At 37.2% G+C, this 24626-nt stretch overlaps 1 protein-coding gene across 4 annotated transcripts; it reads right to left on the bottom strand.

Annotated features, from left to right (window-relative positions):
* On the bottom strand, positions 1-23759 carry C1D (C1D nuclear receptor corepressor). Of its 4 annotated transcripts, none has more exons than XM_070512026.1 (6): positions 23672-23742; positions 19423-19596; positions 9616-9762; positions 8783-8849; positions 8415-8470; positions 1-5769 (listed from the first exon to the last, which is right to left on the bottom strand). In XM_070512026.1, exons 3-6 carry the CDS (start codon positions 9751-9753, stop codon positions 5605-5607), a joined length of 426 nt encoding a protein of 141 aa, XP_070368127.1. In that variant the 5' UTR covers positions 9754-9762; positions 19423-19596; positions 23672-23742; the 3' UTR covers positions 1-5604. The 4 variants fall into 4 exon arrangements, with proteins under 4 accessions (XP_070368127.1, XP_014692250.1, XP_014692251.1 ...); XM_014836764.3 differs by having other exon boundaries at positions 19451-19596; XM_014836765.3 differs by lacking the exon at positions 19423-19596 and having other exon boundaries at positions 23672-23759.
* Between the last annotated feature and the right edge of the window lie 867 nt (positions 23760-24626).

The following is a 24626-nucleotide window of genomic DNA, read 5'->3' as shown; positions in this document are numbered from 1 at the left end:
TTGTGTAAGATGTTTAAGTATTTATTTGCATTATTTGAATTTGACTGGTGCATTACATTAGGAAAAGATCGCATGGTACATGATAATAACAGGCCTGGTGAAAATCTCCTCTCCATGGAAACTGGACACAGTCTTCTTTCCTTCAGGGAAATGAGTTTCTTCAAACCAAGGTAATGAAGTATAAAAGATGGCACACTCAGTCAGATAAAGTGACAATGTCTGCTAGAAAGGTCTGAATATTTTGGCTTCAGAAAGAGTCTACGAGACCTTTGACACTTCATGGTTTAAGTCCTGCAATCTTTGCTCAAATTCAAAAATATTCCTGGATAAGTTTACACAGGTTCTGGTTTCCTTCAGAATTACATCTTTACCCTGTGTCATAGTTTCTTACACACTTCCACATTCAAGTTATTAATCTTTTTAATTCCTCTCATCCAATGGCCACTGTATCCGTTTGCTACAGCTGGCATAAGAAAGTACCACAAACTGGGTGGCTTACACAACAGAAATGGATTGTCTCACAGTTCTGGAGGCTGGAAGTCCAGAATCACAGCGTTGGCAAGGGTGGCTCCTTCGGAGGCTGTGAGGGAGAGAATCTGTTCCATGCCTCTCACCCAGCTTCTGCTGGTTCCTGGTGATCTCTGGTATTCCTCGGCTTATAGAAGCATTACCATCACCTCTGCCTTCATCTTCGCATGGCGTTGTCCATGTGTGTGTGTCTATTTCAAATTTCCCCTTTTCATAAGGACACTTGTAATACTGGATTAGGGCCCACCCTATGACTTCATCTTCACTAACTACACCTGCAACAACCCTGTTTCTAAATAGGGTTACATTATGAGGTTTGGAGAGTTAGAACTTCAACATATGCATTTTGGGGGAACACAATTCAACCCATAGCAGCCATTTTTCTCATGATAAAGTTCAACATTTTCCAATCACTACATACTGTTTGGACAACTGCTGAATTTCCCATGCCTACAACAGAAGCTGCGACACAAGAGGAGCTCTATAAATGAACGAACGAATGTTGAATGAATGAGTGAATAAATGAATGAGACTGCAAGTGAGGAAAAAAAACTGTGGATGCTGAGAGGTTAGCTAGGCTAAATCATTAGCTGAGTAATGCCTTCCTGAATGGAACTGAGCAGGAATAAACATTGTGCCTTGGCAAAATTGCAAAACACTATATACCCCATGGACCTCTAAGGTCATTTACAAAGAGTCAAAATCACAAAGTTAAAACCTGCAAATGTCAAAACCCAGCAACTATTATACACACTTTTAATAATTCTTTCTTTCTTAAGGGAAAAATAATAGAGAAGAAAGTATGAGAAATAGGGTAGAAAATGATTTCAGTTTAAGTCAAGGAAGACATTATCAGAGCAAAGCACTAAATGACAGAATATCAGCAGGACACATTACAGGATGGTCTGCAGGCAATCCACTGCTACAGCACTAAATCAGAGGTGATTCCTTATTACAAAAATTCTTTTGTCATTTTAATAACTAAAGTTCTTTGGACAAGGTCCAGGATGAATTGGACACTATAGCAAATTGTATATTAACAAGCCTCTGTTCTTTTTCCAGTAACATTTTTCAACATTGCCTCTCAATAGATACACCCACATAATAAGGAATTGAAAGTATTCTTTTCTATTTTTCCTAATCATCTCATTCAAATCATATCACCATGAATTTCCTGGGTACCTGGCTTGAAAATACTGTCTCACTATAAACTTTAAATTCAAGCCCTGGATAGGTCTACATTCATTTCAGCAGAAGCATCTTGAAATGTTGAATTATCATCTTCAATTTCCTTCAGTCATTTACTGTAGCTGCCAAACTGAAATGGTGCACCTTAAAGGCAACACTAAACTGAAAGCAAATAATAAAAAAGAGTCTCTCTTAAATGTTTCATTTATAAAAGCTTATTCTTCCCACCATCAAATTTCTATACTGTCTGAAATACATCACTTTACAAAACTGACATCTTGCATGCAGTTATACTGCCACGATACATCTGCTAAACTTCAAGGTCTGTGGGGGGAGTGGGGGACTAGCATCTTTTCTCAACCTTTTATTAAGAGATGAGTAATACAGAGCTAGGCTAGTTGTGGTTTTTGGCCTTTTGGGGGGGGGCAGAATTAAAATTAAACCTCAATTGCTAATAGACATCACTGTAGCTATCCCCTTTTCTGGACAGCTTTACTAATCTTCCTGGCTATATTAAAAACTATGCCATAAAATAAACACTTTAAAAATGTACATTAAGTCAGAGGGTGGCTAGCCTATGACAGCTCACTCTGACAGGAAAATGAACCTGCAAACCAAAAACATCCGAAGCATTTTCTTGGAATCCTGCTCACAAGTAATATAATAGCAAATTAATCAAGTAGAACAAATCTACAGAATTCTATTATAAAATCCTGTATACTTTCCCCCTAACATAATAGTTAATGACAACTATAAAATGCTAATATACGAAATTAAAAAAATATGGTCTGCATTTCCAAAACTGAAGAGTTTTAGACCAGGATATAGGGAAAAGGAAATATTTTTATTAGTAAAGTACATTCAGATCACATTTATATAAACGAGTTGCTACCACGGTCATTCAGTAAAAGCTACTGAATTTATCTGAGTAAGTTTTACTAACTATGCTATGAAGGGAGAAAATGAGAGGCCAGGGCTCCTTGTTCTTCCTTTTATATACCAAACTCAGCTATCACATGAGGGTCAGAATCACTGCTCAAATCTTTCTCAGTTAATGTCACTTTGTAAAACCAGAATTTCTGATAATTTATTGCATAAAATTACAGTTTAACTGTATCTTAAATTGAATGATTCCTAAAGCATCTTGTTCTCCAAAGACCTACTTGAGAAAAAAGTATCTATATTCAATACATTGTCCACTTTTGAAGTATTTTCTACATTTCTAGTCAATTTTAAAAGCCTTATTTAGAAATAATATCAATCTATTTCTAATAGCTAAGAAGAACAATTTTTTAATCTGCAGGGTATCTTAAAAACCAATCAACTTGACATAACCTCCTAATTCCAGGAATGTAAACCATAATTCAAGCTTCAATTTTCCTCTAACATACCCTACTTTACTAAAATGAATTCCCATCCTGCAACTATGAACAAAAAGAAATTGTACTTAGAATAATAAAAGACAAAATCTCATTATTTAGTATTAGATTAATAGTCTATCATTCTAATCTTAAAAATATCTATAGCTATAACCTCTCCAACTTGTTAATTCCCAAAGAGATTAATAAAAGATGTAATTAACATCTAAACTTAGAGCAGACTGTCATTTGGAACAAACTATGCTAACAGTCACTGTACCATAGTTAAACAGATCAACCCATCACCCTTTATGGTTCTGACTAAGGTTAATGAGCACAATTTGTCATAAATTCTCCAGTAACTCTGAAAAATTGAGGTGCATGAAAAGATTACTTTTTTCATGACACTATAAAAATAGAATCAAGGCTGCAGTGGTCTTATTTGGAACCTAGCACAGTATTTGGCAATGTAAATGTCATTAAATACTTGTGAAATGAATAAATAACATACAAATAAGCAAACCAATGCACTACTACCATTCAGCCCCTTATTATGTACTAAATAATTAGTTAAAATTATACATAATAAAATGGAATACACTCAAACAGGTTTTTTTCCTACTAATCAACACTGAAAGAATCATTCACCTAAGAATCTCAATTTAACAAAATGTAGTTGGACTTTCACAAATGCAATAATTTGGCTAATGATTTTCTGCAACTGCATGACATTTTTCATTTAACTTTTGTGGAATTAGGAAATATACAGAAATGCAAGTTATAAGTTTCTTTGCAATATATAACACAAGGCCACACGTACACTACACTTGATCTTAACATTTCTTTTTCTCATGAAGAAGTTACTTTTAAAAAAGCTGGATGGGCCAGCCCAGTGGCACAGTGCTTAAGATCAGTGCGCTCTGCTTCAGTGGCCTGAGTTCATGGGTTTGGATCTCAGGTGCAGACCTACACCACTCATCAAGCCATGCTCTGGCAGCAACCCATATACAAAAAATAGAGGAAGATTGGCACAGATGTTAGCTCAGGGCCAATCTTCCTCATCAAAAAAAAAAAAAAAGGAAGAAAGAAAGAAAAAGCTGTAAATGTGAGAAGATGAAGGTGAAAAAAGAAGTGAAATAACTATAAATGTTCTTCCACTTCAAAAATCATCTGACATCTGAGCCAGAAGACTTTCTGCATCTATCAGTGACTTCCTCTTCATGCGTCATAGAAAGAGTTCAACATGCTTTACAAAATCCATTACATTTTAAGACCATTTCCAATATCTGCTACCATAAATCAAGAAATCCATTTATTCAAGGTTACTTATAGAGAATTAATCACACAGAAAATTTTAACAACTTCTTTTTCAAAAATTAAAGTACTTTACTGTACTTGGCATTCCTACACATAATGATGTGGATTCAAAGACTGAAAGCATTAAGGATATATAATTAAAATTCATGGGCTTAGACATAAAAATAATTTTTTTTACATATGTAGAATTCTCTGTAACAAATATTCCAGAAAAATAAATCAGAATATAAAAACAACGTAATCTCCTTTGAATTTCTCCTCTGTTTAAGTGGTATTATATAACATAGAAAGTTGTTCTGAAACACCTGTATGTACTTGGTACAGCCACAAAAACAGGCAATCAAAAAATATGAAAAAGCGAGATCAAGAGAACTGTGGGCACTATGCATCAGGAAGAGAAACTCAAGAACGTCTCCATTCCTTATGATTTCTAAAATCTACCTGCCTAATTTCAAGGGAAAATTTACTCAAAAGAGAAAAATAAACCAGTAAGCTATACAACATTTACAGCCTTTACGGATAGGGTATAGCCATTACACCAAAATTCAGCCATCAATACACAACCTCCCAGCAACAGACAATCTCAAATCCCAACTAAAGGTAATGAGAATATATTTTACTTTAAATGGGACATAGAGGAAAAGTGCCAAGAATTAAAGTATAACCCGAAAGCTTCACACTTCAAATAACAAAAAAATCAGTAATTCCCAAAATCATGAAAACATGAAGTAACTACACAGGAAAAAATGGACATTTAAGTCATTTCATTCTTTCTTAATATTACATAGTGAAACCAGATGTATTTATAACTTCAGCTTTCAGATAGCATACTTCATAAAGTCATTATTCATTTGAGATCGACAAAAGTTTACAAAGAACATTTAACTTAAATTTCATAGTTGCTTACAAAATGGTACTTGAAAGATTGATCTATATAAGGAAATAAGAGTCTTGTGAAGAGAGATGGTAAACTATGAATATAAAATATACCACAATGTTAAAAACCTCATAGCAATCCACAGGAAAATCAATAAAGATAACTTAATCTTTCTAGGGAAAAAAAGTATTTAGCATTACAAATTTAAAATGTAAACTTTATATATGAATTCAATAAGGAATACATTTAAACCCTGCATTGCCACATAATCATCATTTTGTGGAAAACAATAAAAATGATGTACTTTTTGAATATCTGTACATCAAAACCAAAAGGTTAATTTTTACTTTTTCCTTTATTGGCAACTTTGGATGCATTTTTAGGTTTGGGTTCCCAGAGGGCGTTTTTGACAAATCTTGAAGCCGCGCCTCTATCCAGCTTGCCAGCCTTTTTCTTGTCTGTTATTTCCTTGACTCTGTTCATGTATACTCTGATTCTTTCCTTAAAGACAAAACAGAAGAAGAAGAAAAGCAATAGGTTTACTAAGCTGTTCACCAGCCCTGAGCTTTATTACACCACACCTCAGCTAAACTCAGCAGATCTGTATTTACTGCCTATTGAGTGGTGCCGATAAATGCAGGAGAACAGGGGAAACACACTCCACGCTCTCCTGGAGTTCACAGTCTGGGGGAGTCAGACATTAAAAAGTCATTTCAGAAGTGTTCTGAGTGTTTCAAAAGAGGAAGAACTAGACTAAGACATCACTACAGAGATAAGCATTGAATTGTTTATATGTGGTTATACATTGTTTAATGTAGCATTAACCTAAATTCACATATTGACTCTCATGTATCTGAAGTCTACAATCTAAAATATAGCTCTCATACACTTGTAACATACAAACCAAACTCTTGAAATTTTTCTAAGTAGGAAACAGATGAGGCAGTATTTAACTATTTTCATGTTACCTTCTAGTGTCTCAATTAAAATAAGGAGAATGAAAACAAGATCTTTTATTCAATTTCATAGTTTTGACTGATAAGCACGATACTTTCTAATGAAATATACGGTTCTAATCAGACTTTACAAGGAGAGAAACTAATAGGTTGTCATACCACTTTGAATCTTCTGAGACATTAATCAGAATAAAGGGCTATTCTATACTTCAAGTGGAGAAATAAAGGTGATGAGAGCCATAAAATAGCAGAGTAAATGACTGCCGCTTAAAAGCAAGTTTCATCAAAATAATCCAAATAGTTACAGAAACAGAAACATACACAGAAAAATGCAGAACATTAGACTCTTTTTAATATAAGAGTGGAAACTCTGCTCAAAATCCTCATGACTACCTTAGAGTAAAAGCCAAAGTCCTTTCAATCCACTCCCACCCCGCCCTGCCTGGAATGACCTTCCCTCAAAAATCCACCCAGCCACTCCCTCTCTTCCTTCCAGTCAGCTCGAAGGTTAGCCCTGGTAACAGGCCCTGCCTTTACCATTTAAAATGGCAAGCCTACCCAAGCACTCCAATCCCCCCTCTCCTGAGCTCTATTTTTTCTTTTTCCCCATAATATGTAACTTTCTAACATACTACATATTCATATATATTTATTATCTGTTTGTTTCTTTTATTATATTCTTTGTCTCCCTCCACTAGATAGTCTTGCATCTGCCACCAGGGCAGGGATATTTATCAGCTTTATTCACTGAGGAATCATCTCACTTGGAAATGCCTGGCTCGCAGCAGGCACTCAAATATTGGTTGAATGAATAAATTGACTTTTCAATGCCTTTCCCCATTCATGATATACATGGCAAATAGGTTTCCTCTCACACACTAATTCTGTGATCCATTAGTAATGTCTGTCACAAGGTCAGGAAAGGGGACTAGGTTTACGTATGCTTTTTATTTGCCAACCTTTGTCCAGTATATGAATGTACTCCTCTATAAAGTGGGTTTTGAGGAAAAAGGAAGATGATTTTACCCTCTTCCAATGACAGAATCAAGTATTAAAATACTCCAAATAACTGTGTTAAAGGAAAAAAGAGGAATTTTATCAATGTAAAGTTCATTATTAGAAAGTTGAAAACATATGACACAATGCATACTTCTTAGGATTTAAAGCCAATATCACTGGTCAAATGAAGATGTGTGTATCATACTGCTTTATATTTTTGCTTTAAATCTTTTTCACAATTCTGTATTTAAAAATAAATTCATTTTTCCCCCAAGAACTTTTAAAAGAAGAAAATGTCTTAGTCCATACATTAAAAAAATAAAGACAACGGATCTGGTTTACTCATTTTTTTTTAAATAAATGAACTTGTACTTTAGTATGTTGTAAATAACATATCAACCACCACAAGACTTGAGAACAATAATACAGTGTCAATACATACATATTTACCTTATATTTTACAAACACAAAGAATAAATTTATTAATATTCTTTTTCATAAAGCCAAGTCAAGAAGGTAACCATAAGTTTGATTTCTAATTTTTTTCCTTCAAATTGAATGATTTAATTTTTGAAGTCAGCAAAAACTCCAAGATACCAGACCTTATATACTGTACTTATACATCTAAATGGAATACAAAGACAAACCTAGAAGATTTATTACAGGTTGTAAATATGTCACTAATGCAGAATTACTGGACAGTACACATACAACTGGTGCCAAAAAAGCTTTTAGCTTTGTTGCTGAACTGGATTCTTTACTGCTGAGAAAATGAATTAATGGAAGAATTGAAAAGGTGGGGGAGAAACTTTCCCGTCTTTGCTAGTAAATCAACTAGAATATACTTTTAAGAATTCTGTAAGAGTTTAAAAAAAAAAAAAAACGGCAGTTGTAGAGATGAACAGGATTTCAAGAATTTATAGGGAAAATAATATGGAAGTTATAAATAATTACTAGAATCATAACATTTTCCCATACAGAGATTTATATAACACATGGAACACCAATCCTCCGACAAAGGTAAGAAAAAGAAAAACTAAAGACATGATGAAATTTGGCTCACTTTTGTAATTTCAACTCTAAATAATTTTGTTCTCCACAATGAGTGTGAGAAAGGTACTACGACTTTAACTTCAGGAATACCACAACAGACAGACACATAAAATAACAAGAAACCCAATGCCACCTTACCAATTCCTGCTTTACTGGATGCTCCTTAGGATTAACTCCTTGAGTTGCCAAATAAACTACAAAAGAAAGATTTCATGGAATAAAATGGTGTATATATTAATTAGGAGCATTAATTAAAGAAACTCTACTCAAAAAATAAAAGTCACACAAATAATTAATTAAATCTTAAATTATTCAACCTCTATGTAATACTAAATTTACAGGTGGCTCATGGGCATCTGGTATTCTGATTTAAAAGAAATAAATATGTGACTATTAAAATTGCCATAAAGTATAATTATATATAAATTGCTACCATTTAAAAAATAAATGACCTTTAACACAATAAAGAATTTGCTTTCTAATTAACTCCAAAGAAATATACATACCCCAAAACATTGAATTTAATGTGTAAGCAGAAACTAAATCCACTTTTGCTTGTTCAAGTGGGTCCAACTATTAAAAAAAAAAAGACAGAGAGAGAGAGAACGAAAAAAGAAATACACACAAACTTAGCACCATCACACAGTATTTTCAACTTTTACCACGCACAATGTATCAAAGAAATGTTTTCTTCACTTTCTATAATCTAATAACCAAATGATCTGGAAATAATTTGCAAAAAGAAGTTTCGTTAACCAGTGATTTTTGCCCACAAATTTTCACTTCATGGTACCATCTTTAGTTAGACAAGGAATGTGGATAATCCAAGAAAAATTCTTTTGAATTATTTTAGTTTCAAGAGTTATGGATCTGGGCTTTGTATGTCAAAAGTAATTTATCAATATAAACATGGTACATGATGCATTTATGTATAAGCAGCAGGCTAAAATGCTTAGGCAATACCAAAGACAGAAGAAACATAATGAGATTTGTTTTAGACTGTCAAAGTCAATTTACTCTTTTTGTCCTATAGGGTTTCCAGAAACCCTGATAACATCATTGTAATACTTAAAAGGTCAAAGATAGAGAGTCTATGAAAAAGAATGCTATGAGTGCTCCATTTTTTAAAAACCAAGTCAAAATAAAAATATAGTTAGGAGGTATTTCCTAAGATTGGAGTTTTGTCTTGTTTTATTCCCCTAAAAATACCCAAACACTTATAAAATTGATAGAAAGGGGGAAAGGAGCATATATCATTAATCTATTTCTTCTTCGGTATGTTTCATAACAGTACTCTGTTTTTGAAATTACATTTTTAGAAATTACATTTTTTAAATACCTTCTGCAACAACTCATTTCTAGAAACAGACATCATAGTCTTCAGCATCTCATCCACAGCACCAATGGAATTCTCAAATGTTGATAAATACTCATGAATTTCTACTGGATAGTCTTCATTAATTTCTTCACTTGCCATTATGACCAACTGGAAAAAACATAAATTCTTAGAATTCATATTGTAAACAGAGATAGTTTACCAAAAAAAAAATCAATAGGTCATATCACGTATTTCAAAGTGCTAAAAGAGTTAAAACCTGAAGATAATTAAACAAATCTTAGAATATAACTCTACAGCAACTACATTCAAACTTCCCCTCTTCTTTTTTTTTTAAAGATTTTATTTTTCCTTCTTCTCCCCAAAGTATCCCAGTACATAGCTGTATGGTTTTTTTTAGTTGTCTGTCCTTCTAGTTGTGGCATGTGGGACGCCACCTCAGCATGGCCCAATGAGCAGTGCCATGTCCGCGCCCAGGATCCAAACCCTGGGCCACCGATGCAGAGCACTCGAACTTGACCACTCGGCCACGGGGCCAGTCCCTCAAACTTCCCCTCTTCTTAAGTTGTTTGCAGTCAGGGGGGACAAGAACTCACCCAAGTCCACTAATGCTACACATATCAAACCCTCAATGCATTTCAAGAATAAAGACATGACTACCAAACACAGAATATCAATTATCAAAATCCCACATTTACAAAACTTTCTGTTGAAGTTAAAGACCAAGCAAAGCGATGAAAGTGTGGTAAGTACACTCCCTAATGCTTACCGAAAAAATGATAAGGAAAGCTCTCTTTTTTAAAAACTTACATATTTTAGTCCTTCTAAATTTAGGTGTTGATCTAGCAAGATGGTCTATTAAACTAAAACGTTAGAAATCCTAGGTCAGAAATATCTTATGATTATTTAACCCTAAAATCATTTTTCAAGCCTATATTTATATACATTCCTTAAGCTTCTTTAAAATATTAATAAGAAACTCAAAAAGTCCATAAATCACATAAAGTCTATAAGCAGAAAAGAGGAAACTTGGGAGAAATAAACTATATGGTTTTCATTTAGGCTAGAGCATACCTTGACAGCCCATTCTTTAAAATTCACATTTATATCATAATACTTAACACCTATGTGAGAAAAAGCAAAATCTGTGTCAACACATTTAATATAGCATCTAAGACCAAATTTCAGAGGCAATTCCAAGCCACACGTACCATCTTTAGGTTAAAAAAAATTTTTTTTATTAGCTGAAAATACCTCTTTCATTACATAACTAAAGAGAATAGCAAGAACGTGCAAAATAGCAAATAGCATTGCAGAATTGAAGTTAAGAGACTTGGGCTTTGCATCTTGCTTGAACACTGACTTTGTCACCCTAGATAAATCACTGCATCTCTCTGGGCCTCAAATACCTCATCCACAGAATAAGGCAGTTGGTCTAATGATGTGTAAAGTCTCTTACAGTTCTAAATGTTATAACTATGTCATTTAAGTTTAAAAAGTACTATTTGAATATTTAGTCACAACATATCAACATTTCTATTCAACAAGGATATTCCACTAACACATCTGGTTTCATTTAAAAAAAAAAGTGAAGTCCATCTGACTACCACTACTTGCGCTGTAAAGCTACTATGCGACTACTGTGCAGCAGCAATTAAACAAAGGAATATGATAAAAGAAAACCATGCAGGAAAGAATTGTGACTTCCTATTTCAAAAGGCTAACTGAAAATACACATTTGCCTCTCATCCCTAGCAAAATCTCTCCAAAATGACAGAAGAAATACAAAAACAAGTCCATAGTGATGCTGGAAACCAAGAAAGGCACATGCCCATCAGGAGACCTCAACAGTAGAAACTGTTGTAAGCTACAGAGCAAATGGGATCAGACTGAGAGGAAACAGAGCCAAGGGGCCTGCCATCCCTGACAAACAGAAGAGAGGGAGAACCTAGGAACAAGGCCAGGATGCAGGGCAGTAAGAGCTGAGTCGGGAAGGCTGAAAACAGCGAGGCCAATCTCCAGACCTGTGAAAGGCTGGCTCTAGCAGCCACTGCCCAGATAAAGGTGCAAGTACAAGGGATACACTGCAAATATAGAGAAGACTTAGTATTTCTTCTCTTCATGTAGGATTTTAAACCAACAAATTTGAAAATCTAGATGAAAAGTATGAGGTGCTGAGAAAAAAATCAATTACCAAAACTAACCTAAGAAGAAATTACATAAACTAAGTTGATCATTAACTAGAGAAAAAAAAAAGTTAAGTAGTCAAAGATCTCCAAAAAGGTTTCCAGCCTAGAAGATATGATAGGTAATTTCTTCCAAACCTTCAAGAAACAGTTACTTCTATGGTATTTAACTGTTTAAAAACATAGAAAAAGACTGAAAACTTAGATACTTATTTCATAATATACACAAAAATAAACTCCAGATGCATTAAAAAAGTAAATGTATAAGTGCATTAAAAAATTACATAAAATATTTACATAATCCAAATAAAACCAAAATGCTATAAAAGGAAATGGCTGTAGACTTAACTACATAAAAACTGAAAAAACATCTATATGGTAAAAGTACACCATAAGCAAAGTTAAAAGGCAAGAAACAGCCTGGGAGAAAATATTTGCCAAAATACAACAAACGATTAGATAGATTATATAGAGGTCCTACAACGCAAGAAAAAAATTAAAATAATGAAAATATCACCCATCAGATTGGCAATAATTTTAACGATTAGCAAAGTTCAGTGTTAGCAAGGGTATACACTGAAGGTGGAATATAAATTGGTACGGAATTTTTAAATGCACTACCCCTTGACTCAGGAAATCCTCTTAAGAATCTAGCCCACAGAAACCCTTGTATATATGCATATAAATTTGTTAGAATGGACTCCTCAAACTCTTCTCTGAATTTCTCCCACTTTCTCTTGCATCAATTTTTCCCCCTATGGATCAGTATCCATAAGCTTAAAACGTTTTTATTTCTTCATCTTAGACAAAAAACAAACCTCTTGACTTCATATCGCCCTCCAGTTAAAGCCCCACCTTTTATCTCCCTATTAGAACAAACTCCTCAGAAGAGTTGCTTGTACGAAGAGTCACATTTCCTCTCCTTCCATCCCTTCTTGAATCTTCTACAATCAGGACCCCACTTCTCACTCAAAATTGCTCTTGTCAAGGTCACCCACACAGACACACTGTTAAATTCAATGGTTGATTCTCAGATCTTGTCAGCTGATACCACTGACTCCCTTCTTTGATTCCCAGGGCATCATATTTTCTTGGTGTCCCTCCTACCTGCCTGGGTGCTTTCTTGGTCTCCTTTATCCTCAGCCTTTTAACCTTGAAGTGCCCAAAGGCTGTCATTGATTCTCCTTTCCTCTCTAATTTACTCTCCAGGTGAGCTCAGGGCTTTAAATTGCATTAATAAACTGATGACTTCCAGGTTTGTATCCCCAGCCCTGACCTCTCCAGTGAATTGAAAATGTACATTTCCAGCTGCTTACTCAATACCTCTGGTTGGATGTTAAAAGATTCTCAAAGGTAATGTGCCCAAAGCCAAATTCCAAATCTTGCCTACTGCAGTCTTCCCTGTCTCATTTCATGACAACAACTTTCTAATTTTTCAGCACTAAAATTTCAGAGTGGTACTTGATTCTTCTCTCTCACGTTATCTTTAAAACATATTCAGAATCCAACTGCATCCTACCACCTCTACTGCTACCACCCTGGTGCAAACCAGTCCAAGCCATCACTGTGTCTTGCCGGGATTGTTGCAATAGGCTACTAAACAGCTTCCCTGTTTCCAGCAGGATAGTTTATTACCAAGAAAGCAGAATGATCATTCCAAACCTAAGTCAGATGATGTTATACCTCTGCTTGGAAACTTCCAAAGGCTTGCCACCTCACTCAGAGTAAAAGACAAAGTCCTTACAATACCCTAAAAAGCCCAACACAGTCTGCTCTGACTCTCTCTGCCTTCTGTGACCTCAGTTCCTCCCACTGTAGCCCTTGTTCATTCCACTGCAGCCACAATGGCCACACTGCTGGTCCCCCATCACATCAGGCATGTCCCTATCTCAGGGCCTTTCTACTTCTCCCCTTCCTAGAATGCTCTCCCCGTGTCCTGTCCCAACCAATAGCCTCAGAGCTCATTATTTCATCTTCAGTGAGATCTCTACTCAAATGTCCCCTATTGGTAAATGGTTCCTGACCACCCTATTTTCAAATGCACACCACTCCCCTCACTCTGGGCGCTCCCTAACTTCTTCTCTACCTTCCAGTCCTCAATAGTGTCTACTATTTATTTTACGTGCTTAACGTCTGTCCACCTCCAAAAAGAGGTAACTACATGAGAGCAGAAATTTTTGTGTTTTATTCACTAGCACTGCCTGGTAGTCAATAAACATTTGTTGAATAAATAACCTATAACAAAATACTGGAAATAATCTAAATATTCACCAAGAGGGAAATAATTAAATGAATTAGAGCACATGCATCCAAGAGAATATTAAAAATAAAGAAGTGAATATTTATGTAGTAACACATAATGAGAAGGGATGAAAAAAGCCATAGAAGGTTGTATATAACACACAATGTATCTAATATATGCCATCTGTTTTAAAACACCTGTACATGCAGACATGTAGAAAAAGCTGTGGAGGAAACATACAGAAACCAAACATTCTCTCTGAGAAGGGGCAGGGATTAGGGAAGAGCATCAAAGCAGACTCATTTTTTTTAACTCTTCAGTCTTCATTGTTTAAATTTTGTTATTTCAAAAAGCATGTATTAAATTTGTGATAAAAATAAAGTCATTAAATTTAAATAAAGGCACATTTTAATAAAGTATTTGGCTTTTAACAAATACTGCAAGTATAAAAACACAAAAAGGCCTTTATTTAAATGTGAATTTTTTCATCCAATTTTTCCATTAGAAAATGTTTTCCCTCTCCAGAATCGTGATGGGGTTTTTTCCTGCAATTATTCCCTGTCCCTAAGTCCCAATAAACAAGTAGTTATTTATTGTTAAAATGAGTTAGGGTGAATAATGAAAGCAAGGCAATAAGAATAATTACCCTCATTAAATCTGAACTGAACCACTTGCCTTTTTCCTAATCAAAAAATAAAGGCAAGGCAGACTAAAAAATAAAGGTTCTTCTATTGTCAGAAATTCCCCCAACTCAAATTATTTCTTCTAACATTTTATACAGACAGTTCCTGAATATTTCTTCCTTCCACAGGAAAAGCTGCAAGGAGGGAATGCAGAAACCTCCCTCTATTCCCTTTGCTCCTCAGATCCCAAGATGAAGCGGTGAATGGATGATATGAGCAGCAACAGCAAACATTTGAACACCACTGCCTATGAGCCTGGCACTATTCTAAGCACTCTACACACATTAACTCATCTACTCCGCGCAGAGAAGAAACTGAGTTACAGTGAGGTTCAATAACTTGCCCAAGGTTGCACATAGTAAAACGTCCAAAGAAGAGACAGAATAAAAGGACTCAGCCATCTCTGCTCCTCACTGCCCTCCCAGCTTCTCTAGGTATTCTAAAGCACCGACTGCAGAGGTGGAGAAAGTGGAAGGGGGCCTGATAAAATCTGCTTCTCTTCATCTCTCAGGAAGGTCTGGCTGAGACTAAGGGTCAGAGGGGAAACCCTGCCCAGTAATCCCTACAGGATGTTATCGCCACTCCTTCCCTCTTCTCACTGGTTATGGAAGCCACAGCACCGGGAAGAGAAATGGAGCGGTGCACAACATCGCACCCAGAACTGAAGCCATCCCCCTCCCACCTTCCCCCATTCTTTGCTTCAGAGAGGTCAGTCTAGCCAGGAACCTGGGAGTCACCCTCATTCCTTCCTCAGGCCCTAAATCCAACCAGTCCTGTCAATATGGCCTCCTTTAATCTCCTTACACCACAAGCTTTCCTCCATTCTCACTGACTAGATTATTTCAAGAGCCTCTTCCTACTGTCAATTTTTCTTCACTCTCAATTTTAGGATGTTACAAAATGTGATTTTTCTACAAAGATAGTCTGGTTATGGTACACCCCTGCTTAAATCCTGCAATAGTTCCCTATCACCTTGAAGATAAATTCCAACCCCTGAGTATGGATGCTAGCCCATCACCTGTGGGCCCTTCCTTGTGTGACTAACCTTGTCTTTTATCACTCCCCTCATCCAATCCTATCTTTATAGCCATGACGGCAGATTTCCAAATATGCCATGTCATTCACTCTAACCTTTCACCAGTGTGGCTCTCTATACGGGAATCGCCCTTCCCAATTCACTTTGTTCAAACCCTGCTTATCTTTGGAGGTAAGACCAGGTTTCACTTCACCCAAAGAAGACATCTCTGAGTGCCACCCTCCCATTCTCTCTGTCTAGACAAACACAACTACAAACTGTGGTGTCACTTAAAACACTGTCTGGTAACATCTGTTGATTTACTTGACTTCCCTTTGGCTACAAGCTCCTTGAGGGGCTGTGTCATGTTGACGTTCTATCGCCAGTGGCTGACACACACAATGGCTCTGTCTCAATTTGCCCACGACAGTCCCAGTTTATACCTGTTATTCCAGCTTGTCATCTGCTCAGCTACCCATTTCTCTCTCAGAAGTCCCAGCATAAGCAATAAATTATATGGTCACCCCAAACAAAGTAGGTCCTCTGACTCTTACTACCACTCTTCACTCCATTTTGTGAGAGAACAGGAGAGTCAGGGGAGTGGCCCTGGTACCAGCCAGGGTTCAACCAGTGCAGCAGAACCAGCAGGAGATATATATGAAGACATTTATTGCAAGACACTGCTCTATGCAATTGTAGGGGCTGGGTAAGTAATTCTGAAATACGCTGGGCAGGCTGCCACAAAAGGGCATGCTGGAACTCTTAGCTACAAGCTGAAGATGCCATCCAGAGGTGGAATTTCTTTTTTGTCAGATAAACCTCAGCTCTGCTTCTAAAGCCTTTCAAGTGATTGAATCAGACCCACTCAGATTATCTAGAATAATCTTTCTAATTTAAAGTCATCTGACTGGATTTTAACCACATCTACAAACAGCTTTGCAGCAACACCTGGACTGCTGTTTGACTGAATATCTGGGGGCTGCAGGCCAGCCAAGGTGACACATCAGAAAGACCATCATACTCCTTTAAGCCTCCAGAACTACAGCAATGAAAGGTATATTCCCGGCATCACAAGTTGTTCTGACAGCACTTTCCCACAATAGCCTTGTTATTCTTGATTGTCAGGTTCCCAAGTAACAAAACTAGACTTCAAATTCCAGCTAACAAACGTAGAAGAAATGACAACTTTTTTAAAAAAAAATTATCATTTTGCAACCCCTCATGAAATTTTAGATTCAGGCAACGATCACCGACAGATAAAAGGATGATGGGGAAGTTCACAATGGAGCAGTGCAACTGTCACTACACAAGCCCACGGATCGATCCTCACATCACTACCAGTAGAACAAAAACATTTTATGAACCTCCTGATGTGAAGCAGTGTGATGTACACAGCACCAACCGTGGAGCATCTCCAACTCCCCAAAAAGGTGAATCTGCATCTAACGGAGCCTTTACAGCCAACTTCCATTTCACAGGAACTATAGAGGATAGAGAAAAAGTTAATACCTCCAGAAAGTACAGAGACAAATCTGGAATGAGAAATACTCTATATGACAACTGACTGGTTTCTGTAACAGGCAAATAGCATGAAGAAAAAAATAAAGAAAAGGGAGGGGAAGTAGAGGAAGAAAAGATTAAGGGTAGATCTGAAACCAAACAGAATGTGTAGACCTTGTTTGGCTCTTGATTTAAATAAACGAGTATAAAAAGATATTTTTGAGAGAAAGAAATCTGAACATGGATTGGGTCTTAGATGACAGTAAGAAATTATTGATAATTTTGTCAGCTATGAAACTGGCATGATAGTTACATCAGAAAATCTCCCCATCATTTAAGGATGCATACTGAAGTACATAGGGGTAAACTTACATGATGTCTTCAATTTGCATATTTTTTAAAAAGCTAGCCTTCACGGATTAATTACACTTTGAGGACAAAAATAAGAACCTTTGTACATTATTTCTATAGTGAAATTAGATAGCTAACTCACAAATTAACTTTTAGAATACAACTCAGTTCACAAATTCGGGAAGTATCTAGACAGTATAGTCTAGAATACTCACACCGCTCTGTTACATCTCATTTCAATTCCAAATATAATTTTGTGTGAGGGGAAGGTAGGTTACTGGGTGCTCACCAGATCTGTGACAGTTGCTGAACAAAGCTTATAAAAACAAGACAGAGCCTGTAGCTCAAATGAGGTTTTTGTTACTAACATTTCCAACAAAGGCCAACACTCCAGAGTGTCTAATTATTTCAAGAATGTCACAAATTTCCTTCTAAAAAAAATCCAATCCTGATGCCATATATCTTTACCTGGCACTTATAGAAACATATGCATGTGGAAATAAGTAAATAAATAAATAACCAAACCAACAAGCCAAGTCTAAAGTCAAATGAAAAACTAGGGGAAAATATTGCAAGATACAGACAGATAAAAGGAGCCTCTACAGATCAACTTAACAACAACAAAAAATACCTACAATCCAAAAGAAAAATGAACAAAGAAAACCAGCAGTTCACAAATAAAGGAATCCAGATGACCAATAAGCATAAAGAAAGCTACTCAATCTTACTCATAATTAAAAAAACATAAATTGCCAAAACAAGATGCCATTTTTCATCTGTCAAACAAGAAAAATTAAAAAGATTGATAGTACCTAATACGGGCAACAGTGTGAAGAAACAGCCCTTATTCACTATTAATTGGAGTGTAAACTGAGCATTTTTGTGGGACAATTTGGCACTGTGCTTCAAAATTGTATATCTACAAATTCTTTGACCCAGCAATTTTACCTCTCAAAATGTATATTTTCACACAAGATAATGTTCAAGGACATCCACGACAATACTCTTTAAAAGACTAAAACTTTGGGGCCAGCCCAGTGGCGCAGCAGTGAAGTGCGCACATTCCACTTTGGTGGCCCAGGGTTCACCAGTTCGGATTCCGGATGCGGACATGACACCACTTATCAAGCCATGCTGTGGTGGGCGTCCCACATATAAAGTAGAGGGAGATGGCACCGATGTTAGCTCAGGGCCAGTCTTCCTCAGCAAAAAGAGGAGGATTGGCAGCAGATGTTAGCTCAGGGCTAATCTTCCTCAAAAAAAAAAAAAACACAAACTTTAAAGAAGGGAACAACCTACATGCCAATTAACAAGGACTGGTTAAATAAATTATGATATACTCATTCAATAAAATACTCTGCAGCAGTGAAAAAGAATAAAGCAGACCTTATACTCCTAACATATATTAAGTGAACAAAAATTGAAGAACAGCATATATAATACATCCCATTTGTCTTTAAGAAAAAAGACATTAGTGTGGAGGCATACTTGTATATGCATGTAAGTTTTCCTAACAGACACAAAAGAAGCTGCTAACTGTAGTTTACTTCCGGGAAATGAAAAGCAGGAAGGTAAGGAAGTATATTTCACATTATACTCTGGAAATTATGCTTTTTAAACAATAATATGGGTAACATATTACAATAATACGTATTTGTAAATAAACTTTTCAACTAACTGAAATTCTGAAATTTAATTCACATAGTATCGTGACCCACAAAATGGACGCCACCTGGGTGAGCAAAGCCCAGGCACAAACCAAAACACACTTTTGGGAAGACTCACTACCCTCCAATCGCAAACCTCCAACTCAGCTGACCTAGCGGACCTTACTCGAGAAAACACGACGCGCTGGCCTTACAAGGAAATGCAGGGCCTGCTGGCCAATCATGCCCTGTGTCCGCCTTGCCTCTTCTAATCCTCTATCAGCTCTTGTCCAAAATCCCAGGGCAGAGCGCTCCGCTGCTTCTGAGGCCCAGGACTCCCCCAGTCCATGGATTGTCTTCTCTTGAACAAAGGAAATCAGACTCATTACTACACAAGTTTTAGTTTTGTCTTTTGACTCCAAATATGTCAGATAAAATGTCTTTTCTCCGTACCTAGCAGCTACGATCAAACATATATTCTTGAGCTCTATTATTCAAAGAAATATAAGAATGGATTCCCTCCCCTATACGCAGAGAGCCACCAAGAGACCATTTTCTCCCTATCTGAATGGTACAATGGCCTCTCTGGCCTCGCTTCTCTCCCTAGAACCTCCTCCTAGAGTTGTTGTGAGGACTTCTTCCCATCACTATTTTTTGCCTGCCTAACTCAGCTCCCTCATCAAGAATGCTTTCTCAAGGCAGCATTCCCTCTTCCCTCAGATTGTCACATCCTATAGTTACATAGTCTCATAGCACCATGTATTTCTCCAAATCATTGTTGTAATTTTTTTTCTGTGATTATTTGATTAATGTGCATCATCCACACGACACTGTAAGCCTGGTGCAAGCAAGCCTTGGCTCACTATTATATTCCAAGTATCAGGGCAACATGTCAAATATACTAAACAAATATCTATTACATAAATGAATCCTTAGTGCCTGGCATGTAGTAAACGCTCATTAAACGTTATTTGTTTACATGGCATTGTGGAGGAAATGCTGTGAAGAGAGTCAGGAACAAATAAAGGAACTGTCAGGTAACTGAGAGAGGACCCAGTTGAGGTTGGGAAGCATTAATTTGTGTCTTTTGTGAATTTCTTTAGCAGTGTTCAGTAGGCCTGGCGCAAGAATGGTTACCCAGAACAAGGCTAGTGGACACAGGAAAGAAGGACTTACACAAGCATCTTTAAAACAGCTGACTGGGAGGTATGGCCTTGAAGGGAGAGAAGCAAGGTTTTTTCCTCTGCTCGGAATACCCCCTCCCTGCACCTCTTCCCTATATTCTCAGCTTGGTGAAACCTATCAATCCTTTAAAACCCACATCAAATGCCCTCCTCCCCTATAAAGGCTTTCAAATCTCCCAAACAAAAGTATTCGCTTCTTCCTCTTTGCTCCCAAGGTTCTCCAGACTTAGTTATCATATATCCATCAATAATAATCCTCGTGTATCTTAATAAATCCAAAGGTGTCAATCCTCATTTTACTTGATCCATAGCTATGCATTTGACAAAACTGAACACACTACTCCACTCCGAATTCCACAAACACTAGACTCTCAAACCTGTCCTTGTCCCTCGCTGGCTGTTCATTCCCATTTGCTGGTTCTTCCTCCTGTCCACAAACCTCTAACTGCTAAAATACCTAAGGACTTAGATCTTGTACTGCTTCTCTTTACTGTTCACACTCACTCCTTTGGTGACTGTCTCCAGCTTCACAATTTTAAATACCATCTGTTTACTGACAACTCCCAAATATTCTTTTCCAGCAATGACCTTCCCCTTGAACTCTAGACTTGGTAGACTCAGCTGCCTATTCAACATCTCCACCTGGATGATTAACAGGCATCTCAAACTTAACAGGTCGTAACAGAACTCCTAATCCTCCCCAGCAAACCTGCTCCTCCCAGTTTCCCACTTCTCAGTTCATGGCAATTCCACTCTTCTAGTCGCTCAAGCCCAAAACCTTGACAATCATCTTACTCTCACAACCCACATTCAGTCCACAAACAAAATCTACTGGACTTGCCTACAAAATATATCCAAAACTGAACTGCTACTCATCACATTCAATTCTTTCTACCCTGTTAAACCACTATCATCTCATCTGAATTATTACACCTTCCTAATTAGTCTCCTAGCTTTCACCCATCCCATTCTCCAACAATCTACAGTCATGCACTACATAATGACATTTCAATTACTGACGGACTACATATGCCATGGTGGTCCCATAAGGTTAGTACCATATAGCCTAGGAGTATAGTAGGTTATACCATCTAGGCTTGTGTAAGTACACTCTATGATGTTTGCACAATGATGAAATCGCCTAACAAGATATTTCTCAGAACAACCCCAGCCATTAAGCAGAGCATGATGGTATTCTTAACACAGCAGCCAGAGTAATCCTGTTAGAAATCTAAATTAGATCATGTCACTCCTCTGCTCAGAATTTTTCATTGGTTATCTACCCACTAGGCTATTCCTTCAAGGCAGGATTCATGTTTTGTGAAATTTGTATCTCCACATGACTAACACAATGTCTTGCCACATATTAGGTACTTAGTAACTATTTGTTAACTGAATAAAACTAATGAAAGTAAACTGGAACCAAATTTTGAAGAATCTTAATATCAGATTAGAGTTTGGACTTAGAGACAATAGGAGGACACCACATGGATGCAAAAGAAAAGTATATGATAATGTACCTTCTGGGCTATTTCCATCCCCATGCCAAGTAGAGTTACACATAATTATGAACTAAACCAGAGAATAAATCCAAGGTATAATTTTTGGGGGAACTAGAGAAACATCTGCAGATATTGCACCAGAATTCGATTACTGAAAAGACTTTTTTGCACTGCATTATCCTAGAAAATAATAGTGAAACATACACGCAACAATCTCTCAATACACACTGCTGTCTTTTGACAGTCTATATTACTGTCGCCTAAAACTCTCCTTCAGACTTAGAGTAAAATCCTGAGAAAAGACAGACTTCTTCCTTTCAAAGATGTTAACCTCTAACAACAAATTTATCCCAATGTCTAACAGTAGAAAAAGATATAAATTACAAACAGGTTGCTCAAGGCTGAGGTGAATAATTACATCAGATTACAATGAATTTACTTCTATTGTTTAATTCAAAGTGTTTTCAAAATTATAGATATGAGGCTGCAAAATTACCTTCCAAAACCATGGAACTTACTTATTACAATTTTCTCAAGCCTAAAATAATTGTAACAACATAAAGGGCTATTGTGCTGGTTAAGTAAATAACAGAGGCAAAGCTCCAAGAACAGTGGTTGCCTCAGCACTCAATACATTAGCTAGTAATATTCGTTAGTATTTTACTAAAATGAAAAAGATCAAATACCCTAATCCAATGTGGACTATTTGGAGCCATACTTGAAGGGTCAAATGCTTGGAAACAGTAGCTGAGATAACAGATATGAAGAGCCATTTGAAAAATTAAAAGCAAATACGAAAAAATCTTATCACTTCAGAACTGTGATACAGACAATATAGCTATTTGAACAGCTATAACAACTTTCGACTCAGAACTTTGTTTTAGTGTAAAACACCATTGTTCACACTTTGTCATTATTTTATATTTCAACAAAACAATGAGTTCTATCCTTTCCACCAATCGCAAACAGTTCTCTGAACTTAAACAGGGGTTATCTGGTTATTTTCGGATCCACCGTGGACATATGATTAAGACTAGGTTCAGTCTACTATCACACAATTCAAATGGGTTAATCAACGGGTAGCAAACATTTCACTGGGACAGAGACATCTTTATCAAGCCAAAACTGAATTGCAGCCAACAAACAGGAAGACGAAGGTATTTTCAAACAGAAGTTTTAGTCACACTGAACTTTCCTGGGCCAGAAAGAGAAATTACTTTCTTGAGATTATTCACTGCAGATTTCAACTGAACGTCGAACTCAGCCTGCCATCTCAGGTGGACTTCTACTGCAGCGGCAGGCAGGCTGTCATCTTGTACGAGAATGACAAACGTGGATGACAAAGGAAGTCACTCCCCTACACCTTCCACTTTACCTTCCTCCCCAAACAAGGTTTGAAAGCAGATGAAAATTAACCGTGAAGTCATGTGTTTTTCATTTCTCCGCCTTCCAATACTTGGGAGGCGGAGCTAAGAAGCGAAGAGAAAGCGAAAGGCTGAACCAAGAGAGAGACGTCAGCGGCCGAGGGAAGCCAAGCCGTCGAGCGGCCGGCCACAGGACACGCGGCAGTGGGGGTCCCGCGACAAGGCTGCCCCCCACGCTCGCGTGTGAGGCACCGAATTCGCGGAAGGCCACGCTGCCCGACACCGCCCCTCACAGTCAGCCGGGCGATGAAAGGGGGATCCCAGCACGGGAGAAGAGGGTTTGTGCGGAAGCACGAGAAAACGCAAAGCCCGGCTTTCAATAGTACCTCGCTAGCCTTCCACGTCTGTCTCCAGGAAAGCAGTCGGGCGGCGGTGACGTCAGTGACGCACCGGCTCTGGCCGCGGCGCGAACGGCGCTCTGTGATTACCTCATGCGCTCTGCCCGTCTTTTGCTTCCGTCCCCCCCCCCCCCCCCCCGCGCTCAAAGGCCGTTTTAGCAGTGCTTCAGGCCGATACCTTGGAAGGAGTGTGGGGCGAGATGCTGGACACCTTTTTTTAGATTTGTATTTAGCCGGCACCCACCCCAAATACGAGTTGAGCGTATTTAACCAGAAAAAAGTGTCAGTTACTAATGCTTCGTTCAGATTTTTACTTCCCCCGAAGCTCGTTCCAGGCCCTGGTTCTTCCTACACTCACCTTGTCGGCCTCCAAATGAGCCTCCTAGAACAGCGTCCCAGATTATCCGTAGTGAAGGACGGTTCTTTATTTTTCCGCTCTAACGCTAAGGGTGACTTTTTGTAAACTACAGCAAAAATGAATTACTTGGGAAATGAAAAAACGGCAAAATTCAAGCCCAGATTTTTAATGATCAGTTTCAATAAACGTAAAACTACATTTCAATAAATACAATCAGAACACATATAAGAGGAAAAAAAGAATTAAAAACTGTGCCTAGTGTTCATTGAAAGTGTAGTATAAGTGATTAAGAACATCGTTTTCACATTCCTAACTTTTTATTATTCCACAATCATTTGGCAAAAAAGTATGCATGAAATAGCGATTCTGTATATTAAATACCTATAAAAGTACTTTGAACAAACACCTTTTACGTCAATATCTAAAGTTTTTTAAGTGGCAAGTGAACTTCCGGTTTGTTATTCTAATCTAGTGGAATTAAAGACAATGGTTCTGGTTGAGGGTGGTGTATAGCTAAACCGTTCCTCTGTTTTGCTTTCACATTCATAATAGAGAAACCATTCTCACAAACATAAGTTGAAGGGA

The sequence above is a fragment of the Equus asinus genome, chromosome 6 (genome assembly GCF_041296235.1).
Source record: "Equus asinus isolate D_3611 breed Donkey chromosome 6, EquAss-T2T_v2, whole genome shotgun sequence".
In the NCBI taxonomy this organism is placed as follows: domain Eukaryota; kingdom Metazoa; phylum Chordata; class Mammalia; order Perissodactyla; family Equidae; genus Equus; species Equus asinus.
This window is presented reverse-complemented; position numbering and strand designations above follow the sequence as displayed.